The following is a 23,904-nucleotide window of genomic DNA, read 5'->3' as shown; positions in this document are numbered from 1 at the left end:
CGCGCGTGTGTGTGTATGTGTGTGTGTGTGTGTGTGTGTGTGTGCGCGTGTGTGTGTATGTGTGTGTGTGTGTGTGTGTGTGTGTGTGTGTGTGTGTGTGTGTGCGTGTGTGTGTGTTGGTAAACAAGATAACTCAAGAACGCCTGGATGGATTGGTGTCCTCCTTGGTGTGATGGTAGGGTGTGACAACAACTGGAAACGACTAGATTTAGTACTTCCGAATATAAACGTCAGCAGGTGAGATAACCTGGTTGTGGACAAAGAATCTCCTATATCCTAGATTTAGTACTGGAGAAGATCTTCCGGATATGCTATTTTCTGGTCATACTATGGCCACGATATTTGGTTGATAGATAGACCTTGTGTTCGGAAAGAAACGACATGAGTTTCGGTCTCCTAGTGGCTATTTCTATAATTGCAGGGACGTTTTTGCCAAAATCTTTCGAAGAGGATAACTCAAGAACGGAGATACAGATTTTCACCTTTTTTTTGTATGTAACTTAAACAAAGACGTATAAAATGAAATGCAAATTCTATATTCTATTTGTTTCATCTGAAAATAGCTGGGTTTTCCCTTCCACTTATGAATGTAGCTTTACAAGAGGGCCTAGTATAGGACATGTTACATATACAGGACATGTTACATTCAGTCAGATGGAAGCAAAAGTTAATCGTTTTACTAAGTCATTAGTGTTTATTCTGAAATATGTGGCTATTAACTCACAATAACGCCTTTATTTCAGGGAAGCTGAAGCCAGGTATCAGACTCCCTTGAATAAAGTGTGCTGCTTATGTCTCAAAACTGACGTTATTATATCGCAGTTTATTCGGAGAAAAATTGTCTCGATCTCAATGTGCGCACAAATGTCCCCTTCATGTCAAATCTTTCAGTGGGGGTGAAGCCTTAACTGCACAATTTTACATGATCAGTTATGATAGCACAGCTGTAGCAATTATCCAAATAACGTAGCCGCAGCAATGTCTGCCTGACGGTTGGAGACAACAACCAATTTGAAGACATGACTGAACACCACACATGACAGGTCGCTCCTGACAATTGTTATGCTACGGTTACCATTGGAAAAAGAGGCCCCGCTGGGTAGTTAAAATGCTGTTTTTTTTTCCTTCACTTTCGGGCCCCCTACGTGGCCCCGTGGGACACCCTGCGACTATCTGTGGGCACGGTTGGGCCTCCAGATTTTTTTTGGATTCGGAGTTAAAATCAATCCGGGGCCCGATAACAAATAAAAGCTGACGCTAATTCTGAGAACACCGACAGGTACCACCCTTACCCCGTAGTCCGCTGGGACAAATTTTGGCTTCGGAGCCCGACCGGGGTCCTTCGGGTACCGGTGCAATTGTGACCACAATTCTCGGCTGGCGTACCTGTAGGGCACGCAAGGGGGCGCAACTGGTCTTTGCCATTAACGTTGGATGACTCAATAATATCAAGTCTGTAGATAATACAGTTAACGTTATTAGGTAAGTACTGCAAATGAAATAATGACTTTCAATTAAGAATGTAAATTGCAAACCTTTATACCGTGGTTACAATACCAATAGTCATAGATATGTCACAAGGTCATTCTCTGTCACCGTGAAGGTCAAACGACAGACGACACCTAGCTACTTGAGTGCGACTAGTCTCAATAGAGATTAGATTAGCTATTACAGTCACTGGGTGAACAAAAAATCAATTAGTGCAAACCATTCAGGGAGTATGGATCTGAAAAAGGAAATGTTTTCTTCCTAGGCTTCTGGTTATTTTTTTGAAACCTGCATTCATTGAATATCGCTTGACTCACTAAACAAACAACATGAATAAAGGCGATGATTGGATATTGATCAACTGACTGAACAAACAACGCGGATGAGGGTGATAAATGTTAATGCTTTCGCTTATAGCAAGCATCAATGGAGGTTTAGTTATAGCCTGGGTGCCATCCTATTTCTACCGGGGGCTCCTACACTCGCTACTCTGAAAATATGTTTAGGGTAGCGAGTGTAGGAGCCCCCGGTAGAAATTGGATGTCACCCAGGCTAGTTTAGTTAAGCCCCGGTTACACATAGCCAACATGGCTCCAAACCACGGTTGGCGGCAGTTCGGTGGCAGTCTGACCAGTTTTAGCTTAAGAGTCAAATTTGACTCCCAACCACACCATGACCACTACCGACTTACTCCCACCACAAGCCAACCCATTCCAGACTTTCAGTCTACAGCCGAATGTTTTGAAATTTTCCAGCCGCGCCCTACACCAGTCGACCACAGCCGACCTAGCTCCTGAACGACTCCCAGCCATAGTTCCGGAAAATTCGTTTGGCCATGCTCGACTATGTGTAACAGGGACCTTACTGTTCGCCTATGAAATAGCCCTAAATATTCCTTTTCTAGACTTCCTGTGACCAACGAAAGAGATAACATTTTGGATGAACAAGTAACCCCCTTTTTTCTTCTTTCCTACGATTTGAACATAGCATCGTCTGTAGTATATCATGACCTTACCAAAGGTCATCCTACATCACAGCTTTGAAAGATACATTAAAAGGAAGATCATTTTTGAAGGGGTCAGAGATTTGTCCTTATCATAGTGTTAAATCTAGTAGCCCATCCATATCCCCGTAAGACCCTGTAGTCGGTTGATCGATGGTGGTGACAATAGCATAGTGCAGGGCTTAATCCCCTCTCTCACTGGACCCGCGACACGTTGGCAGCGTCGCTGCGGCCGATCAAATTGACAAACCAGTCAACGAATTTCATTCACAAAAAATGAATTTTTCAGAGAAGATTCATATTTAAAAGCTTAAAAGCGTAAGCTTTGTGTGCTTTGTTGTCTTTTTGGTCGTACATTCTTGTACGTTTTGAATGATATTCCCATTATAAAGTCAAGGGTAACACAAATCCAGTTTAGGACGCCGCGGGTCAAGTGAGAGGGGGGCTTAAGGTCATTTCAACGGACTCCGAGATGGACTCCACCCTATGCACCATACGATATGGGAAGGACCTAAACTTTTTTATATACACATATGTATTCGTAATGTCTGTATAAGATATATACTGCGCCTTAACTGGTGCATAAAGGTCACATTATCAGGCTAAGATGAGAAGATTAGTATCAAGAAAGAGCAAGGAGAACACAACATGTCCTATGACAAGAGACAATGGATTTTTTTTCAATTCTTTTATATCTTGAGGACCACCGTGTTTGGATGTAATGGGATATGAAGGTTATAAGAGATGGGAGTCTATTGTCCATCTTCGGTACAAGACGCACATGTAGTGAACGATTTCGATTTACATGTAGATCTTCAAGGTACCGATATCCTGATCTAGATCTTCTGCATCTCAGTCCATCCCTCCAGATCTCCGACCTTGTATTCCTGGAACGGTATCAACAACACATATTAGGCCATGTTGATTTGGTCATATGGCATCTGTGCGCGCGTTAATTTTCTGTTTGCAAATCGTACAAAGCAGCTAGCTGCAAGATAGCAAATATAGTGAATTGTAAAGAAAATATGTCAAAATTACATATATATATATTATGTGTGTGTGTGTGTAGATTTTTTCTTTTGTGTTAGTACTTTACCAAGTGGGCATGTGTTTATGATAAAACTCTTCATTCAGTCATTCCTTCATTCAGCAGAGTCAACTATGTCATGTTGCAGCCATCGGTCGGTTATAGCAAAGAGCAAGTCAAGGGAACCATACCGAGATTATTGATTTATCGTACATTACTTTACAGTTTCACTTAGCTAAAACCTTAACAAAGATGTTGTCTTACCGAACGGAGAGTCTTGTCGTCCAGCCATTTGCGGGTCTGACGGACCACCAGTCCCTTCCCGTCATGGTTAGGGTGCACGGACACCAGGGTGTCTCCTTCCATGGTGTAGGTCACCTGTATAGTGAGAAGAAAAATTCAAGTACACAAAAAAGAGAGGAGATAATTAACCCAAACAACTAACCCAAACCAAACTTGAGGCAATGCAAGCAAAGGTACCCGGGTCACGAGTTCCTCACTGGGCGCCGAGTAATGAACGCGTGTACAAAGTGGCGTCGTCACTGGACGTCCAGCACCGAAGAAAGTTCATCACTAGAAATCCAGTAACGAACGGCTTTATTCCAGTAATGAAGCCCCCTCGGTGCTGGAATTCCAGCACTGAATCTTGCCTCGGTGCTCGGTTTCCAGAAATGAACTCCGCTCATCACTCGGTTTCTAGTGACGATCCCCGCTCGTCACTCGGGTGCCAGACAAGTAGGCTCGTTCATCACTGGTCACCAGTAACGAAAGTCCCGAGGTCACGGGTTCCGCGCTAGATTTACCAGTGATGAGTGACTCTCTAGTGCTGGAAGCCGAGTGATGACATTATTTCGTTAGTGGCCTTCCAGTGATCACGTCCTATTATCACTGGAATGTTCCAGTGCTAACTGTTAGACAATATTTGGGTGTATTTTGAGTCGATGCCGTTAAGCCCCCGTCACAAATCAACAATTTAGCTCGGCCGACTTGTCGGCAAGATCCAAATGGGAATTTCGGCCAAATACGACCGACGTCCTGGCGATTCCGCGGGCTTCGGCCCTATTGAAAGATTTTTCAATTTATGTATTAATGAACTGAGGCTAAAATGACATTTGACTTTCTGAGTTTTTCCCCCACAAAATGACTAGTTCAAAGTCCACTAAGTCAATATAAATCTGCGTCTTATGTGGGGTTTATGATTATTGGTGTTCGACGGACGTCGCCCGAGCCCCGTTCAATATGTGACGGGACAGGTACTCTCATCTCTCGGTTTCCAGTGATAACTCAGGGATTTCCAGTAACGAAGTCGCCTCATTGCTGGACGCCCACAGATGACAAAACTTCATCACTGGAAGTCTAGCGATGAAGGCACCTTCGGTGCTGGACACCGAGTGATTACTGAGGAACCCGTGACCCCGGTACTTTTGCGCAATGCAATGTTGGTTCTTATTCCCGTCTTACCCTTCAGTGCGATTTGATTAGAAAAACTAAGTGCCGACTACGCATGTGCAGCCATGATGCATTGTGGTCTATGTCAAAGTTCAAGATCCCTTTGCTGGAAGCATATCTCACTTCTTTTTGGACTGAGAACTACACTAGTTTTCAATGACTGAAACTAAGAGATATTCCATACGCCGCTATCTTTTTCTCATAGGCAATTGACATTCAATTTGTTTCACACGACTATTAAAAAGCTTCTTGGTGAGAAGCTTTCAGACAACATCCGCCATCATTCTTCAGCTCTGAATGGGTAGTCACGTGGCTTGGAAGTCAAAGGGCGCATGACACACCGCTATTTTATCTATTCTTATCTATCCAGACGTCTGTGCTGGGTTGAATTCAATTTCGTCCTTATGTACGGAACTACAACCATTGCACTTCTATCAGCATAATCCGTTTGAGAAAACAGTAAAGAACATTGTGACATAGCCTGAATTCAATCAAGCCTCCTGTGACCGCTCGCGGACCTGTAACCGCCTCGCAACCCAAAAGCTTGATGGCTAAGGCTGCTAACTCGAGGGAATCCTCCTTTCTAAATATGAATAATTTATGCAGCCGTCATCAGCCCACAGAGCTGCCTGCCCAGACCAGACTCTAGTTGCTAAGGATCTATTGCTGTTGCTATCCAGTGATTGACAGCTGCAGATGTCTGATCTGCAGGTGGTAGAAAGTTTCACTGGCCGTTTCTCTGTACTTTGAACATTTTTCTTCAGTCAAGTCTTTTCTTGTTGAATTTTCAAACTTGGTTTTTGATGTGGTAGAAACTGACATTGTCTGCCTCTAAAAGAACAGATAAACTAAGGAGGTTTAAAATCCCTTTTAACTGGCTTGGATACATCTCATTTCTCACCCTCCCAACATCTGGATCTCATTTCCCATCCCTTCCTCCCTGTCTGCATGTGGTGCTTGGTGTGACAGCTAACAAACAGGATAACTAGGTGGTTTCTATGGCAACGGGAGCCTAGCTGAAATCCTGCCCTCTGATTGGTGTTACTATTTTTGATAACAGTTCTCCTGGCTTAGAGCTAGTTGAGCAAAAACTCCGCGGGGAGGGGAGAGAAACCCCCGGACAGCTGGAGTTTGCGTTATACAGACTAACTGTGACAGTCCATTGTACTTACCATCCTCTTGTGGCCGGTTGGATCGGTCTCCTCGCACTCCTTTCCAAGTGTGAAGGTGTTCTCTGAGGTCTTGCCCAGCATGGTGGCCTTGCTGGTGAAGGAGTTACCGGACACTGTGATCTCTACGGGGAACTCAGCGTCTTTCATCATGGCTTGTACCTCCGCAGGGATTCCTATTATAAAATGAATGCACGTTTATGCTCTGATGAGCTAAGTACAGGTCGGTCTCCCGAAAGTGCGAAATGGACGAAATGGAACGAAATGGAACGAAACGGAACGAACTCAAACATATGTAACATTATTTCGTTCCATTTCGTTCCCTTTGGTTCCATTTCGTTCCATTCGTTCCATTTCGCACTTTCGGGGGACCCGTACAGGTCATGGTGGAAAGCAGAAGTATGGTTACAGTGATGACAAAAAGTGATATCTAACTACATCTTAAGACTAATTAATACAGCTATGTACAGGTTCAATTTCTTCTCGCTTCTTAAGACAGTTGTAGATGTATAGAGCAGTTGGATATTTTTTATTGCGTTCTTAGAGTAGGGAGGGGTGCTGATACCACATACCACAATAGCCCTGATTTTTTGATGCATCAGCTTTTTAAGTACTCCTGTGTAATCTTTTTTTTTTTTTTAAATTTGCATCCGAAACCTCCTACCAGAAAATTGCTTTCTTTGAAGCCCCTTTTAACCCAAATTTTGCAACTTCTCCACTAAGAATGTCTACATATGTTCAAGGGCTGTTGAATGATCTTGTATGTGTCATTTCATAAATGGCTTTTTTTTTCTTCAAAATTTATGCCATTCCCACATTTTCGCAAATCTTTAACTACTCTCGGCATCATGTTTGAATTACCATTGGTCCGCCGGTGTATCAAAGAAGAACTGGCGACCATGATTAATCTCCCTACCCTCCCCCTGGTTAATAAATAACTCTTCTTCGATCGATGTCAAAAGTTGGAGGGTGGGTGTGGTAAGGCATACAGTGACCTTCAATCACCTTGAAAACTCTTACCTCCCAATGAAACGTTATGGGCTTCCAAGTTTTGGCTATACTTGATGGAATCGAGCAACTTGCAGTGCCAAGTAGTGAGAATTTTATGTAGACATCATCACACTTTATATTTGACACAGGGAAGTCTATCTTTGATCATTTTAGATAAGATTCAAGTCAAAGGGATACAAACTTGCTGTGATATGGTAACAAAAATTCTCTACTTCTTCAACGTTAACTTAAGGTCATGTACAAGACTAGTGTTAGACTTTCAGTAAGATACGTGAGTTAGTGAAGAAGCAGTAGAAACAGCTTCTTCAAATTTTTGCACAGTTTTCTTACCCATTTTTGCCATGATCTCCGGGTAGTTGTCGGAGCGCTTGCTTCCCTTCCAGGTACCGGTACCTTTGGCCAAATCAAACGGCATCTTGGACGATAGTTGGGGGGGTTCAGACGAGAAGAAAAGACGATGTTCACCTCCTGGTGGTCCGAGTTAAAGTGGGAGGAACCTTTGTACGACAAGCTATATAAAAGGTCGACTGTGGGTGGTGAGGTAGACAAAGTACATATGCTCAACACCAAATATGGACATGATGCCGTATTGTATAACATGTGTAAGCACATTTGGCTGTTTGAGGGACGATTGTTGCTACGTTTCATGCAAATATTTGCTTGACCCATTCAATAACGGTGTTAACAATACGTCTGCTGTCACCGTTCTCTTGTTACTATTGTAACGTCAGGTTGGCTCGTTTGTAACTTTCTCATTCAGTAAACATATACTATGTGTGTTGTCACAACTGTCTTGTACCTCAAACAATCCTAGTTGGAAACACACAAAACTGATCATACGATATATATTCTGCAGAGGTTACGTACACCTAAACTTTATCTCAGTCATCTAACACACGCAGTCAGTACGTATGACTCACTCATGGTACAAAGTTTACCATACTCTTCATGATAACTGAAATCCTATACTGTCAGGCAAAATACTTAAGCGACATGCAAAATGCATTCAGCATAACTAATGACATTGTACAATACGAATATGGCTCAAATGTCATTTTTTTAATTTTACAAGTCTGCCTCTCTACCAATCATGTCTATAAGTTCGTTGACCCTTTTCAAATTTTAACGTAACCACTTAACTTTGTAAACACATTACCTCATAGCTATAATTCGCAATGTGTACTTGAGCAAAGGGTAAGGTCATATTAGACCACGGCTAATATAAGGACCCACATTGAGATCGACGGCGATCGAGCTGCGACCTAGATTTGATTTGTATAATCCTTAACTTTATAATAAGCATATCATCACAATGTAAAAAGTGACTGAAAAGACCACAAAACACACAATTAAAGCGTAAATAGCTGCGTTTTTGGCGAGGCCTCAGAGGCTAGCCTAATGGTATAGATACCGTGTGCAGTTAGCAAGAATTCTAGGAATTGTACAGGAATGTGCCAGTCAACGGGACGATAACTCAAGAATGTCTTCGGGAGACCTTGAGATGATTGGATTTTGGGCCCCCTAGCAACTTTCTATGGTACTGCAGTGGAACAAAAAAGGGATGACGGATTGTCATGATTTTTGGTATGTAGATAGCGTATTTTAGTATGAAATGTATTGAGCGCTCTGTCACATTTTTGGTCGCATCGAGGTCGTCGCACTTGTGGAATGGAGTATTGAATAGATGCGGCACTGTACAATATGCATGGTGTAGGACAGTATCGGTCAAATGTTTAATGTAGCAAGAGCCTCAGCCCTCAGATCCTAAAAAATCTGGGGCGTAACCCTTAATGTCAGACTGTAAAATACAGGAAATTTATGACATTGTGCAATCGACGATCGAGACTAATTATCTAATCTATCTAATAGTATATTAACAACTTTAAACTTTATTTCTTTATTGCACTACGTTGGAGGCTAATTAACGTCCGAATTGAGTCGGCGTATACACATGAGAGCCATTTGCAATTTGATGTCATAACATCAACAACTTGACTATCAAAATCACGGTAATAATACACATACTAGTAGTTAGAATCTTCTACTATGCATTTTATACAATGTAAGAATCTTTTGCAATGCATTTGTAAAAATGTGAGGAAAATTCGTGATAGTTTGAGTGGATGTAAGTTTGCTCTTCGTCTGCGTCGGGGGCACCCCGATATCTCTACGGCGCTGGGAATGACCCCCGCCCGCCCAGACAGCTTAGCCCGCTCTGCGTCTTTGTTTTACGGCCTTGGATTAAATTACGTCGCCACCGAGGGCGGCGGTGTAAGTAGGGTGGCAGCCGAAGTAGAAAGACTATTAGAAACGGTTCAATAAAGCAGACTGGGTCCGGTAAAACACCCCTAAGCCGACCTCTAGAGACTGGGACCAGGCTACGTACAGTAGTGTAATTCTTTAATGTCTTGAGGACCACAATGTTTGGATGTAAAAGTAATTCAGGTTATAAGAGATGGAAATCTGTATTGTCCATCTACTGTACAAGACGCACATGTAGTGGACAGTACAGCGGATCAAGGTGACAAGATCGTGATGTCGATCTAGATCTTCAAGGTGGCGAGATCCTGATCTAGATCTTCTGTATCTCAGCCCATCCCTCCAGATCACCGACCTTGTATTCCTGGAACAGCAGCAACACATATTATCTACAAAAAACTGCGAATCACAGGCTACAAATTACGCATTGAATCCGGGAGACATAACCGCACTCCCCCAGAACAACGAATATGTCGATACTGTATTCTAGATGCAAAAGAAAAGATGGACACCACTTTGTAGTAGAATGTAAGTTAAACAACAGTGAGAGACCTGAACTTCATAGATGGATACAAATTATGTTTCCCTACTTCATGCACCTAACCAATACAAATACATTCATATTTCTGTGTAATGTAATTATCATTTTGTTGTCTTAGTACTTTACCAAGTGGGCATTTGTCTATGATAAAAATCTTAATTCATTCATTCAGTCATTAATTCCTTCATTCATCAGAGTCAACGATCATGTTGCAGCTACCGGTCGGTTATTGCAAAGAGCAAGTCAAGGGAACCATACCGAAATAATTGATTTATCGTACATTAATATAAAGTTTCACTTAACTAAAACCTTAACAAAATTGTTCTTGTCTTACCGTACGGATGGTCTTGTCGTCCAGCCATTTGCGGGTCTGACGAACCACCAGTCCCTTGCCGTCATGGTTCGGGTGCACGGATACCAGGGTGTCTCCTTCCATGGTGTAGGTCACCTGTATAGTGAGAAGAAAAAGTAAACAAGAAAGAAGAGACAATTAAACCAAATACTAGAGGCATGGAGGTAATATGATGTCGGTTCTCAGAATAGATTTCCTTCTTGCCAGTCAGCGCGAATGACTCGCCAGCTTGTGACGTTCCTAGAATAACCTGAAGTAATATCGCAGTGCCAAGTGCGCATGTGCAGGCATGATGCATTGTGGTCCCTATGTTTAAGTTCAAGATCTTTTTGCTGGATAGAATCTCGCTTGTCTAGACTTCTAGTTTTCAGTGACTGAAACTGAGAGAGGTTCTTCACACCACGTTTTTTGGTGATAAGCTTTCAGACAACATCCGCCATCTTTCTTCAGCTCAAAATGAGTAGCCACGTGACCTGGGAGTCAAAGACCACACAGTTCACGTGACACATCACTTACTAAAGCCCCCTCTCACTGGACCAGCGGCACGCTGGCGGCGTCGCTGGGGCCGATCGAATTGACACAGCACTCAACGAATTTTATCTACAAAATACGAATCTTTTAACCTTTGTCTGTTTGCTTGTCTTTTTAGTCATATCTGTACATGTTGCATGATATAGTCCAATTATGAAGTCAAGGGTTACACAAATTCAAGTTGAGGTCGCAGCAAGAGCGCGGCGCGATCGCCGTCTAGTGGTATGGGGGCCTAAAGAACAACCTGACCGTCCAGTGTACTGACCTTCCTCTTGTTGCCAGTGGGATCGGTCTCCTCGCACTCCTGTCCGAGTGTGAAGGTGTTCTCCGCGGTCTTGCCCAGCATCGTGCCCTTGCTGGTGAAGGTGTTACCGGACACTGTGACCTCTAGGGGGAACTCCGCGTCTTTCATCATTGCTAGTACATCCGCAGGGATTCCTATTATAATGGATAGAGCAGTCGGATACTATTTATAGCGTCCTTAGAGTAGGGAGGGGTGCTGGGGTTGTTGGAATTAGCTGTCCGGTCCGATCGGCGGAATTAGCTGTCCGGTCCGAAATCGGGGCGGAAAAAGCTGTCCGACTATTTCTGCGTGTGGTTGCGCCCCCTGACAGATATTAAAGAAAGTGCAAGCAGTCTGACGTGTCACCGCATGTCATGGCGTCAAGCGCGCTCATTGGATACAATACATGCAAATGCCCCCGGCGGGTACCGCCGGGGAATGCAGCGATACTTTATGTCAATAATGGCGCTCCAGGTATTTGTTTATTTGGGGGTGGGAGCGAATCTTGACAAATATATATAACAGATTATCATGCCAAGATCATGGACATACGGTGTTACCGCGATATCCACGATAACCTCCACGATAATCTCCTTGCCCAAACACACGAACACCCAAATCCGTACATACGGGATCCACACTGAACGCAAACTTTAGGTACTTGCTAGTATGGTATCGAGTTACGGCAACTCGTTAGTAACACCAAGGTAACACATATGGTGTCGGTGAGTTTTGTCAGAGCCTCTTGTTTATGTATTATTATTATTAGGCAAGTAATCGGGGTCGCTACCCGTTCATATGCGCGGGAGGCGACATTACTTCAATTCAAACAGTGACCCGCCCGCCCACAGAGCAGGACTCCGTTATTAGGACTGTATCGGCGGTTGGAATAGCCTACTCGCCAAAAAGCATATTAACGCACGCACGCATCTGTAACGGCTTGCTCATTATCTGATCCAAATCAAGCTGCGAAGATGACCTCGAAGACCAGCGGACCAATGAAGCTCCTCCATTTTTCACGTGACCCACGTTTTTTTTCTCAGGTCAGCACTCCGCGGGAAGTTTCACATGGCTTTGCATAGAGCTGTTTCTTCTGGCCTGCCATGGCAGCGCTGCCGGAACGCTCAGTATACTGTATAAACAGAGGCAAGCGGCTAGTTTCGGACGGTTTTTGTTTACCTCCTGACCTTGACACGCGTGATTCAAGCCTAGCCCGACCATCTAAATATGATAAAGTCACGCCCATCAAAAGAGCCAGGATAGCAGTCGGTTGCTATGGATTGGCGGTTACTAATATAATGATGGACGGCGGCCGTCTCTGTTCTGTGTTGAGGGCGTGATCAACGTGCTGTTTTTACAAAAGCAGACACAACTTGCCGTGGGAAAGTTTTTTCTGGATGATAAATTAGCAATGTTTGTGCGAACTGTTGTAGGAATTTTAATGTCGCGATACAGCTAGTAACCGGAGGATTTTTATGATCATATTCGACGAAATACAAGGGATTGGATATTGGAAACAAGATGTGGATATCATGGCCAGGATTGAACGATAGTTGGCGGGACTTGTAGCTTCCATGTCGCTTCAACAATCTTCGTCGATTACAACAGTGTCTTCTGTACTCTTGGAAGTTACTGTACCTAGGACGCTATAAAGAGGGTACATAGCTACGTAGTCCGTGACATTATACGGTGGTAAGGTTTGAACAAGTATTTATTCAATTCAAATAAACTAAATATCAACTAAATTTGCGTTCATTAAAAATCTAACCATTCATAAATCTTCTTCCAAAGGTTAACTTACGGTGTCGGAAAAAAAGTCAGTATACATCAGTATATTTTCTCTTCTTCTGTACTAGTACATGCCACACAACAGTAAAAAGATGCACAGGATAAAATGTAACCACAACATCAGTATATTCTCTCTCTTTTAATGTCAAATTTCTCTTCTTCTGTACTAGTACATGCCACCCAACAGTAAAAGATGCACAGGATGAAATATAACCACAAACACATAAATGTTCATACATAATGATCATTCATTTGATATCAAGTGTATTGCATAAGTTATCATTGTCATATTTTGACAAATATAATATCAATATTATAATATAATATTTACATCATTTGCATTTCTATTATCAACAATTAAGATTTTAATATTAATTTGACAAATGATTTTTGAAATACATGTAGTTTTCATTTCCCTTGATTGTTCAATTACATACATTACACAAGTAAATTTTTTTATATAAAAATAGGCACATATAATACGTCACTGATATTATAAAAACGTCAAGATGGCATCCATCCAACAGGTTGGAAATGTAGAACAAGTCGTGGGTCACCACATAACATAATGAGATTATGTTATACGGTGACCCAAGACTTGTTCTACATGTTCCACCTGTTCACTACTAACTCGAGGACCAATTACAAAAGTCTTTTGGATAGGGTCGAAGGTTGGATGCCTGCGCCTTAAACATCTAAAATCAACATGATAATACCTATGGCTTTCTAACGCCACATCCCTCGTTCCCTTTTTGAAGTCACTTTCCCAGTGTCGTAGAAGCACATCATTTGGTGGTGGTTTTTTAGTCTTGTACTCCTCTCTGCACCCTGCGCATAGTACAGCCCTACAGGTTTTGTAGTTTATCAAGTACCATTCCGCATTACTCGATAACCATGGCTTTGGAGATATTGAATTTTGAGTTGATCTTTTTTTAAGGGGTACTATAGCTCTGGTGGGGGAGTTTCTTTTCCTTTTTCTACTTATGGGCTTTTTTCTACCTGGGTTTGAAGCTTTACCTGCACACAAGGGTGTTAGGTTTGGTCTTATACATTTGCTAACTATGTAATCTACATACACTACTAAATCATTGCAGTCACAGGCTGTGACCAGGGTATGTGCACAGATTGTACTGGCTTTATATCCCTGGCAATCACACTTAAACCCCCCACTTTTCATTGGCTTCACACAGTGTGGATACTTAGAAGACGATTCGCTATTCACAATTCTTTCTTTTGGATCATTGAAACCCTTTCTAATCATTCCTGAATCCAATATGTTTTTTGCTTTTAGTATCACACCCTTTATCATAGTTTCTGATAAGCCTGTCTCATTTAGTTTGAAGGCATAACCCCAGACCCCCCATTCCACATCTTCTATTTCTTTCACACTCTCTAGGTTCTCTTCATTCTCTTCAATACCACACGAATATCCCATAAAAAGCAGTTGTTTTTTTCGGTAGGCTCTTGTGACACCTTTAATGTTGTCGTTGATTAGCCATTCAGGTGTCTGTTTCAAGTTCACGAGCAACATTTAGATTGACAGCAAATAGCGCTGCAATCCGTTGAGCAAGCCTTTAAATGTACCCCTTTCCTACCCGCTCTTGAAGGGTTAGACCCCCCGTGGCTCGTTTATTTAATCCGGCCCGTACAATTTGGCACTTGCATTAGGTACTCTATGTCCCAGAGTGTCCTAATCACTGTTTCAAGTTCACGAGCAACATTTAGATTGACAGCAAATAGCGCTGCAATCCGTCCAGCAAGCCTTTATATGTACCCCTTTCCCACCCTTTCTTGAAGGGTTAGACCCCCCGTGGCTCGTTTATTAAATCCGGCCCGTACAATTTGGCACTTGCATTAGGTATTCTATGTCCCAATGTGTCCTAATCACTTTTTGAACTTCACGGGCCTCATTTAGATGAAGAGAAAATAGCGCTGCAATCCGTCCAACAAGCCTATTTAAGTCCCCTTTCCCACCCTTTCTTGAAGGGTTAGACCCCCCGTGGCTCGTTTATTAAATCCGGCCCGTACAATTTGATACTTGCATTAGGTACTGTATGTCCCAATGTGTCCTAATCACAGTTTCAAGTTCACGAGCAACATTTAGATTGACAGCAAATAGCGCTGCAATCCGTTGAGCAAGCCTTTAAATGTAACCCTTTCCTACCCGCTCTTGAAGGGTTAGACCCCCCGTGGCTCGTTTATTAAATCCGGCCCGTACAATTTGACACTTGCATTAGGTACTCTATGTCCCAGAGTGTCCTAATCACTGTTTCAAGTTCACGAGCAACATTTAGATTGACAGCAAATAGCGCTGCAATCCGTTGAGCAAGCCTTTAAATGTACCCCTTTCCTACCCGCTCCGAAGGGTTAGATCCCCAGTGGCTCGTTTATTTAATCCGGCCCGTACAATTTGGCACTTGCATTAGGTACTCTATGTCCCAGAGTGTCCTAATCACTGTTTCAAGTTCACGAGCAACATTTAGATTGACAGCAAATAGCGCTGCAATCCGTCCAACAAGCCTATTTAAGTCCCCTTTCCCACCCGCTTTTGAAGGGTTAGACCGCCCCCCCGCCACCGTGGCTCGTTTATTAAATCCGGCCCGTACAATTTGATACTTGCATTAGGTACTGTATGTCCCAATGTGTCCTAATCACTGTTTCAAGTTCACGAGCAACATTTAGATTGACAGCAAATAGCGCTGCAATCCGTTGAGCAAGCCTTTAAATGTAACCCTTTCCTACCCGCTCTTGAAGGGTTAGATCCCCCGTGGCTCGTTTATTAAATCCGGCCCGTACAATTTGATACTTGCATTAGGTACTCTATGTCCCAATGTGTCCTAATCACTGTTTCAAGTTCACGAGCAACATTTAGATTGACAGCAAATAGCGCTGCAATCCGTTGAGCAAGCCTTTAAATGTAACCCTTTCCTACCGGCTCTTGAAGGGTTAGACCCCCCGTGGCTCGTTTATTAAATCCGGCCCGTACAATTTGGCACTTGCATTAGGTACTCTATGTCCCAATGTGTCCTAATCACTTTTTGAACTTCACGGGCCTCATTTAGATGAAGAGCAAATAGCGCTGCAATCCGTCCAGCAAGCCTTTATATGTACCCGTTCGGAACATAGGGCGTTCGGAACATAGGTGTGTCCCCGGCCCCGTTCGGAACATAGGTGTGTCCCCGTCCATTGCCCTAGACTTCGCCTCCCGACTGTTTTAAATCATATTTGACGCTATTTCTTCACACAAGGGATCGGATATTTGAAACAAGATGTGGATATCGGTTTCGCAATAATTTTAATGCTGCGATACAACTAGTAACCGGGGGATTTTGAAATCATATTCGACGCTATTTCTTCAGACAATATGGCCGGGGAACGCGAGCGATATACTAATAGCTGTCGCACCGAGTCTTGGTCCATTGATACTTTATGTCCATAATATTCACCTTGAATATTCACCTTGAAGTTCAGCCAGTAGGTACCCTACCGAGTAATGAGGCTGTGCCTAGTTTGGTGCTAGTATTGGGCATGGACCAAGACTCGGTGCGACATATATATGTCCCCTTTCCATTCCGCTCTTGCAGGGTTAGACCCCCCGAGGATCGTTCATTAAATCTGGCCCTTATTATTTGACACTTGCATTAGGTACTCTATGTCCCACTAATAACGCAGTCCTGTGGGGGCGGGGCATTGTTTGAAGTAATGTCGCCTCTTGCGCATATGAATGGATATCAAGATTCGCTCCCACCCCCAAATAAACAAATACCTGGAGCGCCATTATTGACATAAAGTATCGCTGCATTCCCCGGCGGTACCCGCCGGGGGCATTTGCATGTATTGTATCCAATGAGCGCGCTTGACGCCATGACATGCGGTGACACGTCAGACTGCTTGCACTTTCTTTAATATCTGTCAGGGGGCGCAACCACACGCAGAAATAGTCGGACAGCTTTTTCCGCCCCGATTTCGGACCGGACAGCTAATTCCGCCGATCGGACCGGACAGCTAATTCCAACAACCCAGGGGTGCTGATACGACATACGACAATAGCCCTGATTTTCTGATGCAACAGTTTTTAAGTACTCCTGTGAAACCTTTTTTTTTTTAATTTGCATCCGAAACCTCCTACCAGAAATTGGCTTTCTTTGAAACCCCTTTTAACCCAAATTTCGCAACTTCTCCACTAAGAATGTCTACATATGTTCAATGGGCTATTGAAGGATCTTATACATGTATTTGTCATTTCATAAAAGGCTTTTTTTCTTCAAAATTTATGCCATTCCCTTATTTTTGCAAATCTGTAACTACTCTCGGCATCATGTTTAAATTACCATTGGTCCGCCGGTGTATCAAAGAAGACCGGGCGACCTTGATTAATCTCCCTACCCTCCCCCTGGTTAATAAATAACTCTTCTTGCTCGACGTCCAAAAGTTAGAGGGTGGGAGGTAGTAAGGCATACAATGACTTTCTATGACCTTGAAAAATCTTACCTCCCAATGAAACGTTATGGGCTTCCAAGTTTTGGCTATACTTGATGGAATCGAGAAACTTGAAGTGCCAAGTAGTGAGAATTTTATGTAGCCAACATCATACTTTATTCTTGACACAGGGAAGTCTATCTTTGATCATTTTAGATAAGATTCAAGTCAAAGGGATACAAACTTGCTGTGATATGGTAACAAAAATTCTCTACTTCTTCAACGTTAACTTTAGGTCATGTACAAGACTAGTGTTAGACTTTCAGTAAGATACGTGAGTTAGTGAAGAAGCAGTAGAAACAGCTTCTTCAAATTTTTGCACAATTTTCTTACCCATTTTTGCCATGATCTCCGGGTAGTTGTCGGAGCGCTTGCTTCCCTTCCAGGTACCGGTACCTTTGGCCAAATCAAACGGCATCTTGGGCGATAGTTGGGGGGTTCAGACGAGAAGAAAAGACGATGTTCACCTCCTGGTGGTCCGAGTTAAAGTGGGAGGAACCTTTGTACGACAAGCTATATAAAAGGTCGACTGTGGGTGGTGAGGTAGACAAAGTACATATGCTCAACACCAAATATGGACATGATTCCGTATTGTACGACATGTGTAAGCACATTTGGCTGTTTGAGGGACGATTGTTGCTATGTTTCATGCAAATATTTGTTTGACCTATTCAATAACGGTGTTCACAGTACGTGTGCTGTCACCGTTCTCTTGTTACTATGTAATGTCAGGTTGGCTCATTTGTAACTTTCTCATTCAGCAAACATATGCTATGTGTATTGTCACAACTGCCTTGTACCTCAAACAATCCTAGTTGGAAACACACAAAACTGATCATACGATATGTATTCTGCAGAGGTGGCTTACGCCTGAACTTTATCGCAGTCATCTAACACAGGCAGTCAGTACGTATGACTCACTCGTGGTACAAAGTTTACCATATTCTGAATGATAACTTAAAGCCTGTACCGTCTGCAAAAATTACTTTAGTGACATGCAAAAACGCATTCAGAATAACTAATGACATTGTACAATACGAATATGGCTCAAATGTCATTTTTTTTATTTTACAAGTCTGCCTCTCTACGAATCCATCAGTCTATGAGTTCGTTGACCCGTTTCAAATTTTAACGTAACCACTTAACTTTGCAAACACATTACCTCATAGCTATATAGTTCGCATGCAATGTGTACTTGAGCAAAGGGTAAGGTCACATTAGACCACGGGTGATATAAGGACCGACATTGAGCTCGACGGCGATCGAGCTGCAACCTAGATTTGATTTGTATAATCCTTAACTTCATAATTAGCATATCATCACAATGTAAAGGGTGACTGAAAAGACAACAAAACACACGCACACACACACACACACACACACACACACACACACACACACACACACACACACACACACACACACACACATCTGTATATCGGGTATAACTGCCCTTTGGCGTAACATGTCAGGTTTGCAGGCACGCGGTTATATTACACTGAACGATCTGTCACACCTATTTCTTTGCAAGCCGCGAGTGTTATTTAAAACAATCCAAGGAAGATGCCCCTACTGTACTTAATGATAACTGGTGCTAAAAGTGCACATTATCAGGCTAACATGAGAAGATCAGTAACAATAATTAGAGCTGGGCCTAATATTACGCTTTTTACTGTAAAGGTAGTAACTAATTCAAAAGCACGTGGCCTAAAGTTGACACATCACACTTCTTATGATGAAATGACAAGAGACAATGAAAGTTTTTTTTTCAATATTCATTCATCTTGAAGACCACAATGTTTGGATATAAAAGTGATGCTGGTTATAAGACATGGAAATCTGTTGTCAACTACGGTACGAGACGTACATATAGAGGACAGTACAGTGGATCAGAGATCTAGATCTAGATCTTCTGCATCTCAGCCCATCCCTCCAGATCACCCACCTTGTATTCCTGGAACGGCAGCAGCAACACATGTTATTTAAAAGAAATGCAAATCAGCTGCCACAAACTATACATTGAATCCTCTGGTATGTTATACTGTAATCTAGATATAATAGAAGATGAACACCATTTTTAAGTAGAAGGTAATTCATACTATAAAAAGGGGCCTGAACTTAATAGATTGATACAACCTATGTTTCCCTACTTGATACCCCCAAGTGATGCGGCCAAATTTATATATTTACTAACGAGTTAAGACAAACTTTTGAGTTTGAAACGTATGTGATCTAAAATTCTTAGCATTACAACGAAGCGAGGAGAAATAATTTAGGGTAAATAATTCTTGTAGTGACTTGACAATGGATACTATCCGTAATCTAGCTTTATTTTGACGCGTACTAAACCAAGTGGGCATATGTGTACAATGAAGGCATTAGGCATTCAGAGACAACCATCAAGTTTCAGCAACCGGTCGGTTTTAATCATGGCAAACATGTCGAGATAATGGTTTTGTCGTATATAGCAATGTGTTTTTAAGTTTCAGTGAGCTGAAGCATTTACAAATAGACCACACTATCGCTATTTGGCGGCAAATTCTCTGTGAAACTTCACTCGCTTGTTCCTAGCCTCCACTGCGAACTTTCTCAGCAAGCACAAGTTTTGCCACTTTTACGGAAGCATAATTTACTCTTTTTTTTCTCGTTCATACTCCACCTCTTATGAGGAATTTCCATGCTAAAAGCTTCTTTTCTTGAGATATATCGCTATGGAATAAGCTTCCGTCGTGTTTGTTTCGCTGATGAGTACAACCTTAAGCTTTTCCTTTTCAAGTCAAAGGTGAACAAACACCTGTCATCACAGTCTAGCACAGTAGTGGGGTCGTGTGGCGTAACGGCAGGATTTTCGACTCAGAACCAAGGGGTTCCGGGCTTGAATCCCCTGCTGCCACCGATGGGAAAAAAAGGCACTTAACACGATTTTCCCCACTCCACCCAAGTGTAAAAACGGGTCTATTATGTGTGTGGGTCACGACATCAGCAATAGCTGCCTGTGTCCCACGTGAATTGCACTGTTGCAATTCCAATAAATCCAAATCCAGTAACCGCAAACAAGTTAGTGGATATTATTAGCCTTGTTTTGTGGTAATTGAAGTAAATTTGGAAAAAAAATGTTTTTGTCTTACCGTACGGATGGTCTTGTCGTCCAGCCATTTGCGGGTCTGGCGGACAACTAGTCCCTTCCCGTCATGGTTCGGGTGCACGGATACCAGGGTGTCTCCTTCTACGGTGTAGGTCACCTGTATAGTGGGAAGCAAAATTAAAGTATTCAAGAAAAGAGGAGACATTAAACTAAACGAAGTATACTACGTTGAGTACATATTGTCAAGGACATTATATAGTGTCCTTGGTATAGTAGAGAAATAGACGTAATGTAATGTTGGTTCCTAGAATAAATTTCCTTCTTGCCCGTCAGCGCAATTGATTTGCAAGCTTAATGTCCCTAGAACTACATGTACTAACGTTACAATAACTAAGCCATCTCGGAGTGCACAATGCTTAAAGTTTGTTGGTGACAAGCTTTCAGACAACATCCGCCATCTTTCTTCAGCTAAAAATGGGTAGTCACGTGACCTGGGAGTCAAAGGTCACACGGGCCTCGTTACCGACCGCTGTCTTATCTATTATTATCTCTTCAGACGTCATAGGCCTTATGTACGGAAAAACAACCATGATTGTATCGTTGTGCAATAAACTTTGACTTTGACTTTCAGCATGATCATTCGAGAAGACAGTGACAACCCGATTCCACTAGGGTACCCTGGAACCCAGAGCGATTGCACCGAGCTTCCCCGGACCTACACTGGCCCGCGCCCGGAGCTTCCTCGGACCTACCCTCCCGCTGGCCCGACAACGTACCCCGCCCCACTTCTCACTAGTGGCTAGCGGATAGTGGGGCGGGGTAGATCTTCGGGGGGAGCGGAAGGGTAGGCCCGGGTAACTCAGAGCGCGGGCCGGTACATATGCTCTGGATTCCAGGGCACCGCTAGGGTGGTGACCTCGTCGCGATCGCGTTGCGATGTAAAATTTGACAGAGCGCTCAACGAATTACACAGATAAAAACGAACCTTTTTACGCTTAGTCGATTTTCTTGTCTTTCCAGTCATACCTATTCATTTTGCAACTTTTTCACCCAACTATGAAGGGTTACACAAATCCAAGTCAGGTCGCGCAGCGCGATCGCCGTTTATTGGAACCGGGGCCTGAAGAACACTGTGACAGTCTAATGTATACATTTATGTCATGCCTGGGCCTGATACGGGTGTTCCGGACCGTGTGATACCTATCCGGATCACATCATCCTCGTTCACCAGGACCCTTCCGCCCCACGTTACATCGCTCGCGTATTGGCCCTGGTAAAATGGGCTGGCATCCATGGTTATTGCAGGTCGACGAGACTTGCTCATGAATAATTAATGAGCTAACCCTTATTTGGCACAAACGGCAGTTGTAGCTCATGAATAGTTAATGAGCTAACCCTTATTTGGCACAAACGGCAGTTGTAGCTCATGAATAGTTAATGAGCTAGCCGTAACACGTAACCTGATTGGTTTATAGCTTCCCAGCGTTCTTTGCGCACTGGCTTCCGATGAGAGGAAGCAAACGGTTTTTAACCCCTCTGATTGGCTGAAGCTGTTTTGGTGGCGATATCGTCATAACCATGGATGCCAGCCCATTTTACCAGGGCCAATACGCGAGCGATGTAACGTGGAGCGGAGGGGTCCTGGTGAACGAGGGTGGATCACATAGGGTTCGGGAGTGTTATCACACAGGCTTCCATAGAATATTTCGAACGCATTTCGAGCTCGCCGGTTGCGCCGCCGTCGGAAATTCGAATACTGGATTCGGAGATTGGAATCAATGTTGCTACAGTTTCTTGTTCGAGGACACACAACTTCCTCAACTTCTGGCGCATTCCGCATTGAAATGTGTGTTTTCTCGGGTGGGTATGACCAAGGTATGACATAAATAAAATACAACACGTTGTATTCCGCATCACCCTCGGTCCCAGCCCTCCCGCCGTCGGTCTGGAACCTCGGGTGATACGGAATACCCCGTGTTGTATTCAATATGTACTTACCATCCTCTTGTGGCCGGTTGGATCGGTCTCCTCGCACTCCTTTCCAAGTGTGAAGGTGTTCTCTGAGGTCTTGCCCAACATCGTGCGCTTGCTGGTGAAGGTGTTTCCAGACACTGTGATCTCAACGGGAACTCAGCGTCTTTCAGCATCGCTTGTACTTCTGCCGGGATTCCTATTGCAAGACATAGAATACTGATATTAATAGGATCTTATCGTTTTCTTACATTCTTACAGTAGGGAGGGGTGTTGATACCCGAACTGGGACGGTTGTGACGGCGTCCACGGTTGAGTCGTCCCGTGCCAGGAGTGATATAGGGTTACAAAACTCCCTAGTGTTCAGCTTTGGGTCCTGTGCAAGCATACGTTTACTGTTCCATTTAGTAAGTCAGTAACTAAAAGTAATAGGAACGTCTACGTCAATTTCTATCCCCTTTTTGTGACAAAAAAAGAAAGATTTACCCATTTTTGCCATGATCTCCGGGTGGTTGTCGGAGTGCTTGCTTCCCTTCCAGGTACCGGTACCTTTGGCCAAATCAAACGGCATCTTGGACGGTATCTGGCCTTTTTTAGGCGAGAAGAAAATACGAGGTTCACCTTCTGTAGGTCCGAGTTAAAGTAGGAGGAACCTTTGTACGACAAGTTATATAAAGGGTCGACTGGTGCTGGGGTAGGCAAAGTACATATGCTCATCACCAAATATGGACATTATGCCAGATTTTACAACACGTGTAAGCACATTTGGCTTTTTGAGGGACGATTGTTGCAACGTTTCATGCAAATATTTGTTTGACCTATATAATAGCGGGTTGTATATGTGGTATTCTACCATGCGACAACTGGTGTATTTACTCATGTAATTTTAGTCTTGGACTCGGGGAGGGAGGTTCTTTCTGTTTTCCTCGATTTCTCAAAGGCCTTTGACAAGGCCTGGCTCTCTGGTCTTGCATCTAAATTACAAAAAAATATGATATTCACGGCCCCTCATAAACTGGTTATATAACTATCTCAGTAATAGGTATCAGCGCGTCGTTATCGACGGTCAGTCTTCAATTTGTGTTGCGTCTCATCATGTGTCCCCCAGGGGTCTATACTACGATTTACTTCTCTAATACGTAAGCCATATTGCTGAAGGACTTGTCTCTCAGCCTTTTCTTTTTGCTGACGACAGTTCAATGCTTCAAGTTGTTGACAATCTAATTGATACCGCGGTTTCACTTAATTCAGACTTCACTCGAGTGGTCTTTCAATTAATCAATGGAATTAAACCCCCGCTAAAATTAAAGAAGTTTAATTCACTTACAAAAGAATCCACGAAAGGGTAAGGCCACATTAGACCACGGGTGATATAAGGGCCCGCATTTAGCTCGACGGTGATCGAACTGCAACCTAGATTGGATTTGTTTAATACTTGACTTCATAATTAGCATATTATCACAATGTA

The 23,904-nt window shown here is 43.1% G+C and overlaps 3 protein-coding genes across 3 annotated transcripts; all 3 read right to left on the bottom strand.

The window, feature by feature from the left end:
- Positions 1-3,142: 3,142 nt before the first annotated feature.
- LOC136444231 (fatty acid-binding protein, liver-like) lies at positions 3,143-7,655 on the bottom strand. Its single transcript, XM_066441740.1, has 4 exons — positions 7,478-7,655; positions 6,140-6,312; positions 3,783-3,896; positions 3,143-3,378 (listed from the first exon to the last, which is right to left on the bottom strand). Exons 1-4 carry the CDS (start codon positions 7,560-7,562, stop codon positions 3,328-3,330), a joined length of 423 nt encoding a protein of 140 aa, XP_066297837.1. The 5' UTR covers positions 7,563-7,655; the 3' UTR covers positions 3,143-3,327.
- Positions 7,656-9,530: 1,875 nt separating this feature from the next.
- LOC136444232 (fatty acid-binding protein, liver-like) lies at positions 9,531-17,882 on the bottom strand. The gene is made up of 4 exons (XM_066441741.1): positions 17,714-17,882; positions 11,096-11,268; positions 10,282-10,395; positions 9,531-9,770 (listed from the first exon to the last, which is right to left on the bottom strand). Exons 1-4 carry the CDS (start codon positions 17,796-17,798, stop codon positions 9,720-9,722), a joined length of 423 nt encoding a protein of 140 aa, XP_066297838.1. The 5' UTR covers positions 17,799-17,882; the 3' UTR covers positions 9,531-9,719.
- A 1,249-nt stretch (positions 17,883-19,131) lies between these two features.
- Positions 19,132-23,393, bottom strand: LOC136444235 (fatty acid-binding protein, liver-like). Its single transcript, XM_066441745.1, is given in 5 exon segments — positions 19,132-19,334; positions 20,509-20,622; positions 22,464-22,594; positions 22,597-22,635; positions 22,923-23,393. Coding segments are annotated over 5 exon segments (420 nt in total). The 5' UTR covers positions 23,008-23,393; the 3' UTR covers positions 19,132-19,283.
- Positions 23,394-23,904: the final 511 nt, after the last annotated feature.

The sequence above is a fragment of the Branchiostoma lanceolatum genome, chromosome 11 (genome assembly GCF_035083965.1).
Source record: "Branchiostoma lanceolatum isolate klBraLanc5 chromosome 11, klBraLanc5.hap2, whole genome shotgun sequence".
Taxonomy (NCBI): domain Eukaryota; kingdom Metazoa; phylum Chordata; class Leptocardii; order Amphioxiformes; family Branchiostomatidae; genus Branchiostoma; species Branchiostoma lanceolatum.
The sequence above is the reverse complement of the archived record's forward strand: the minus strand, read 5'-3'. Positions and strand labels throughout refer to the sequence as shown.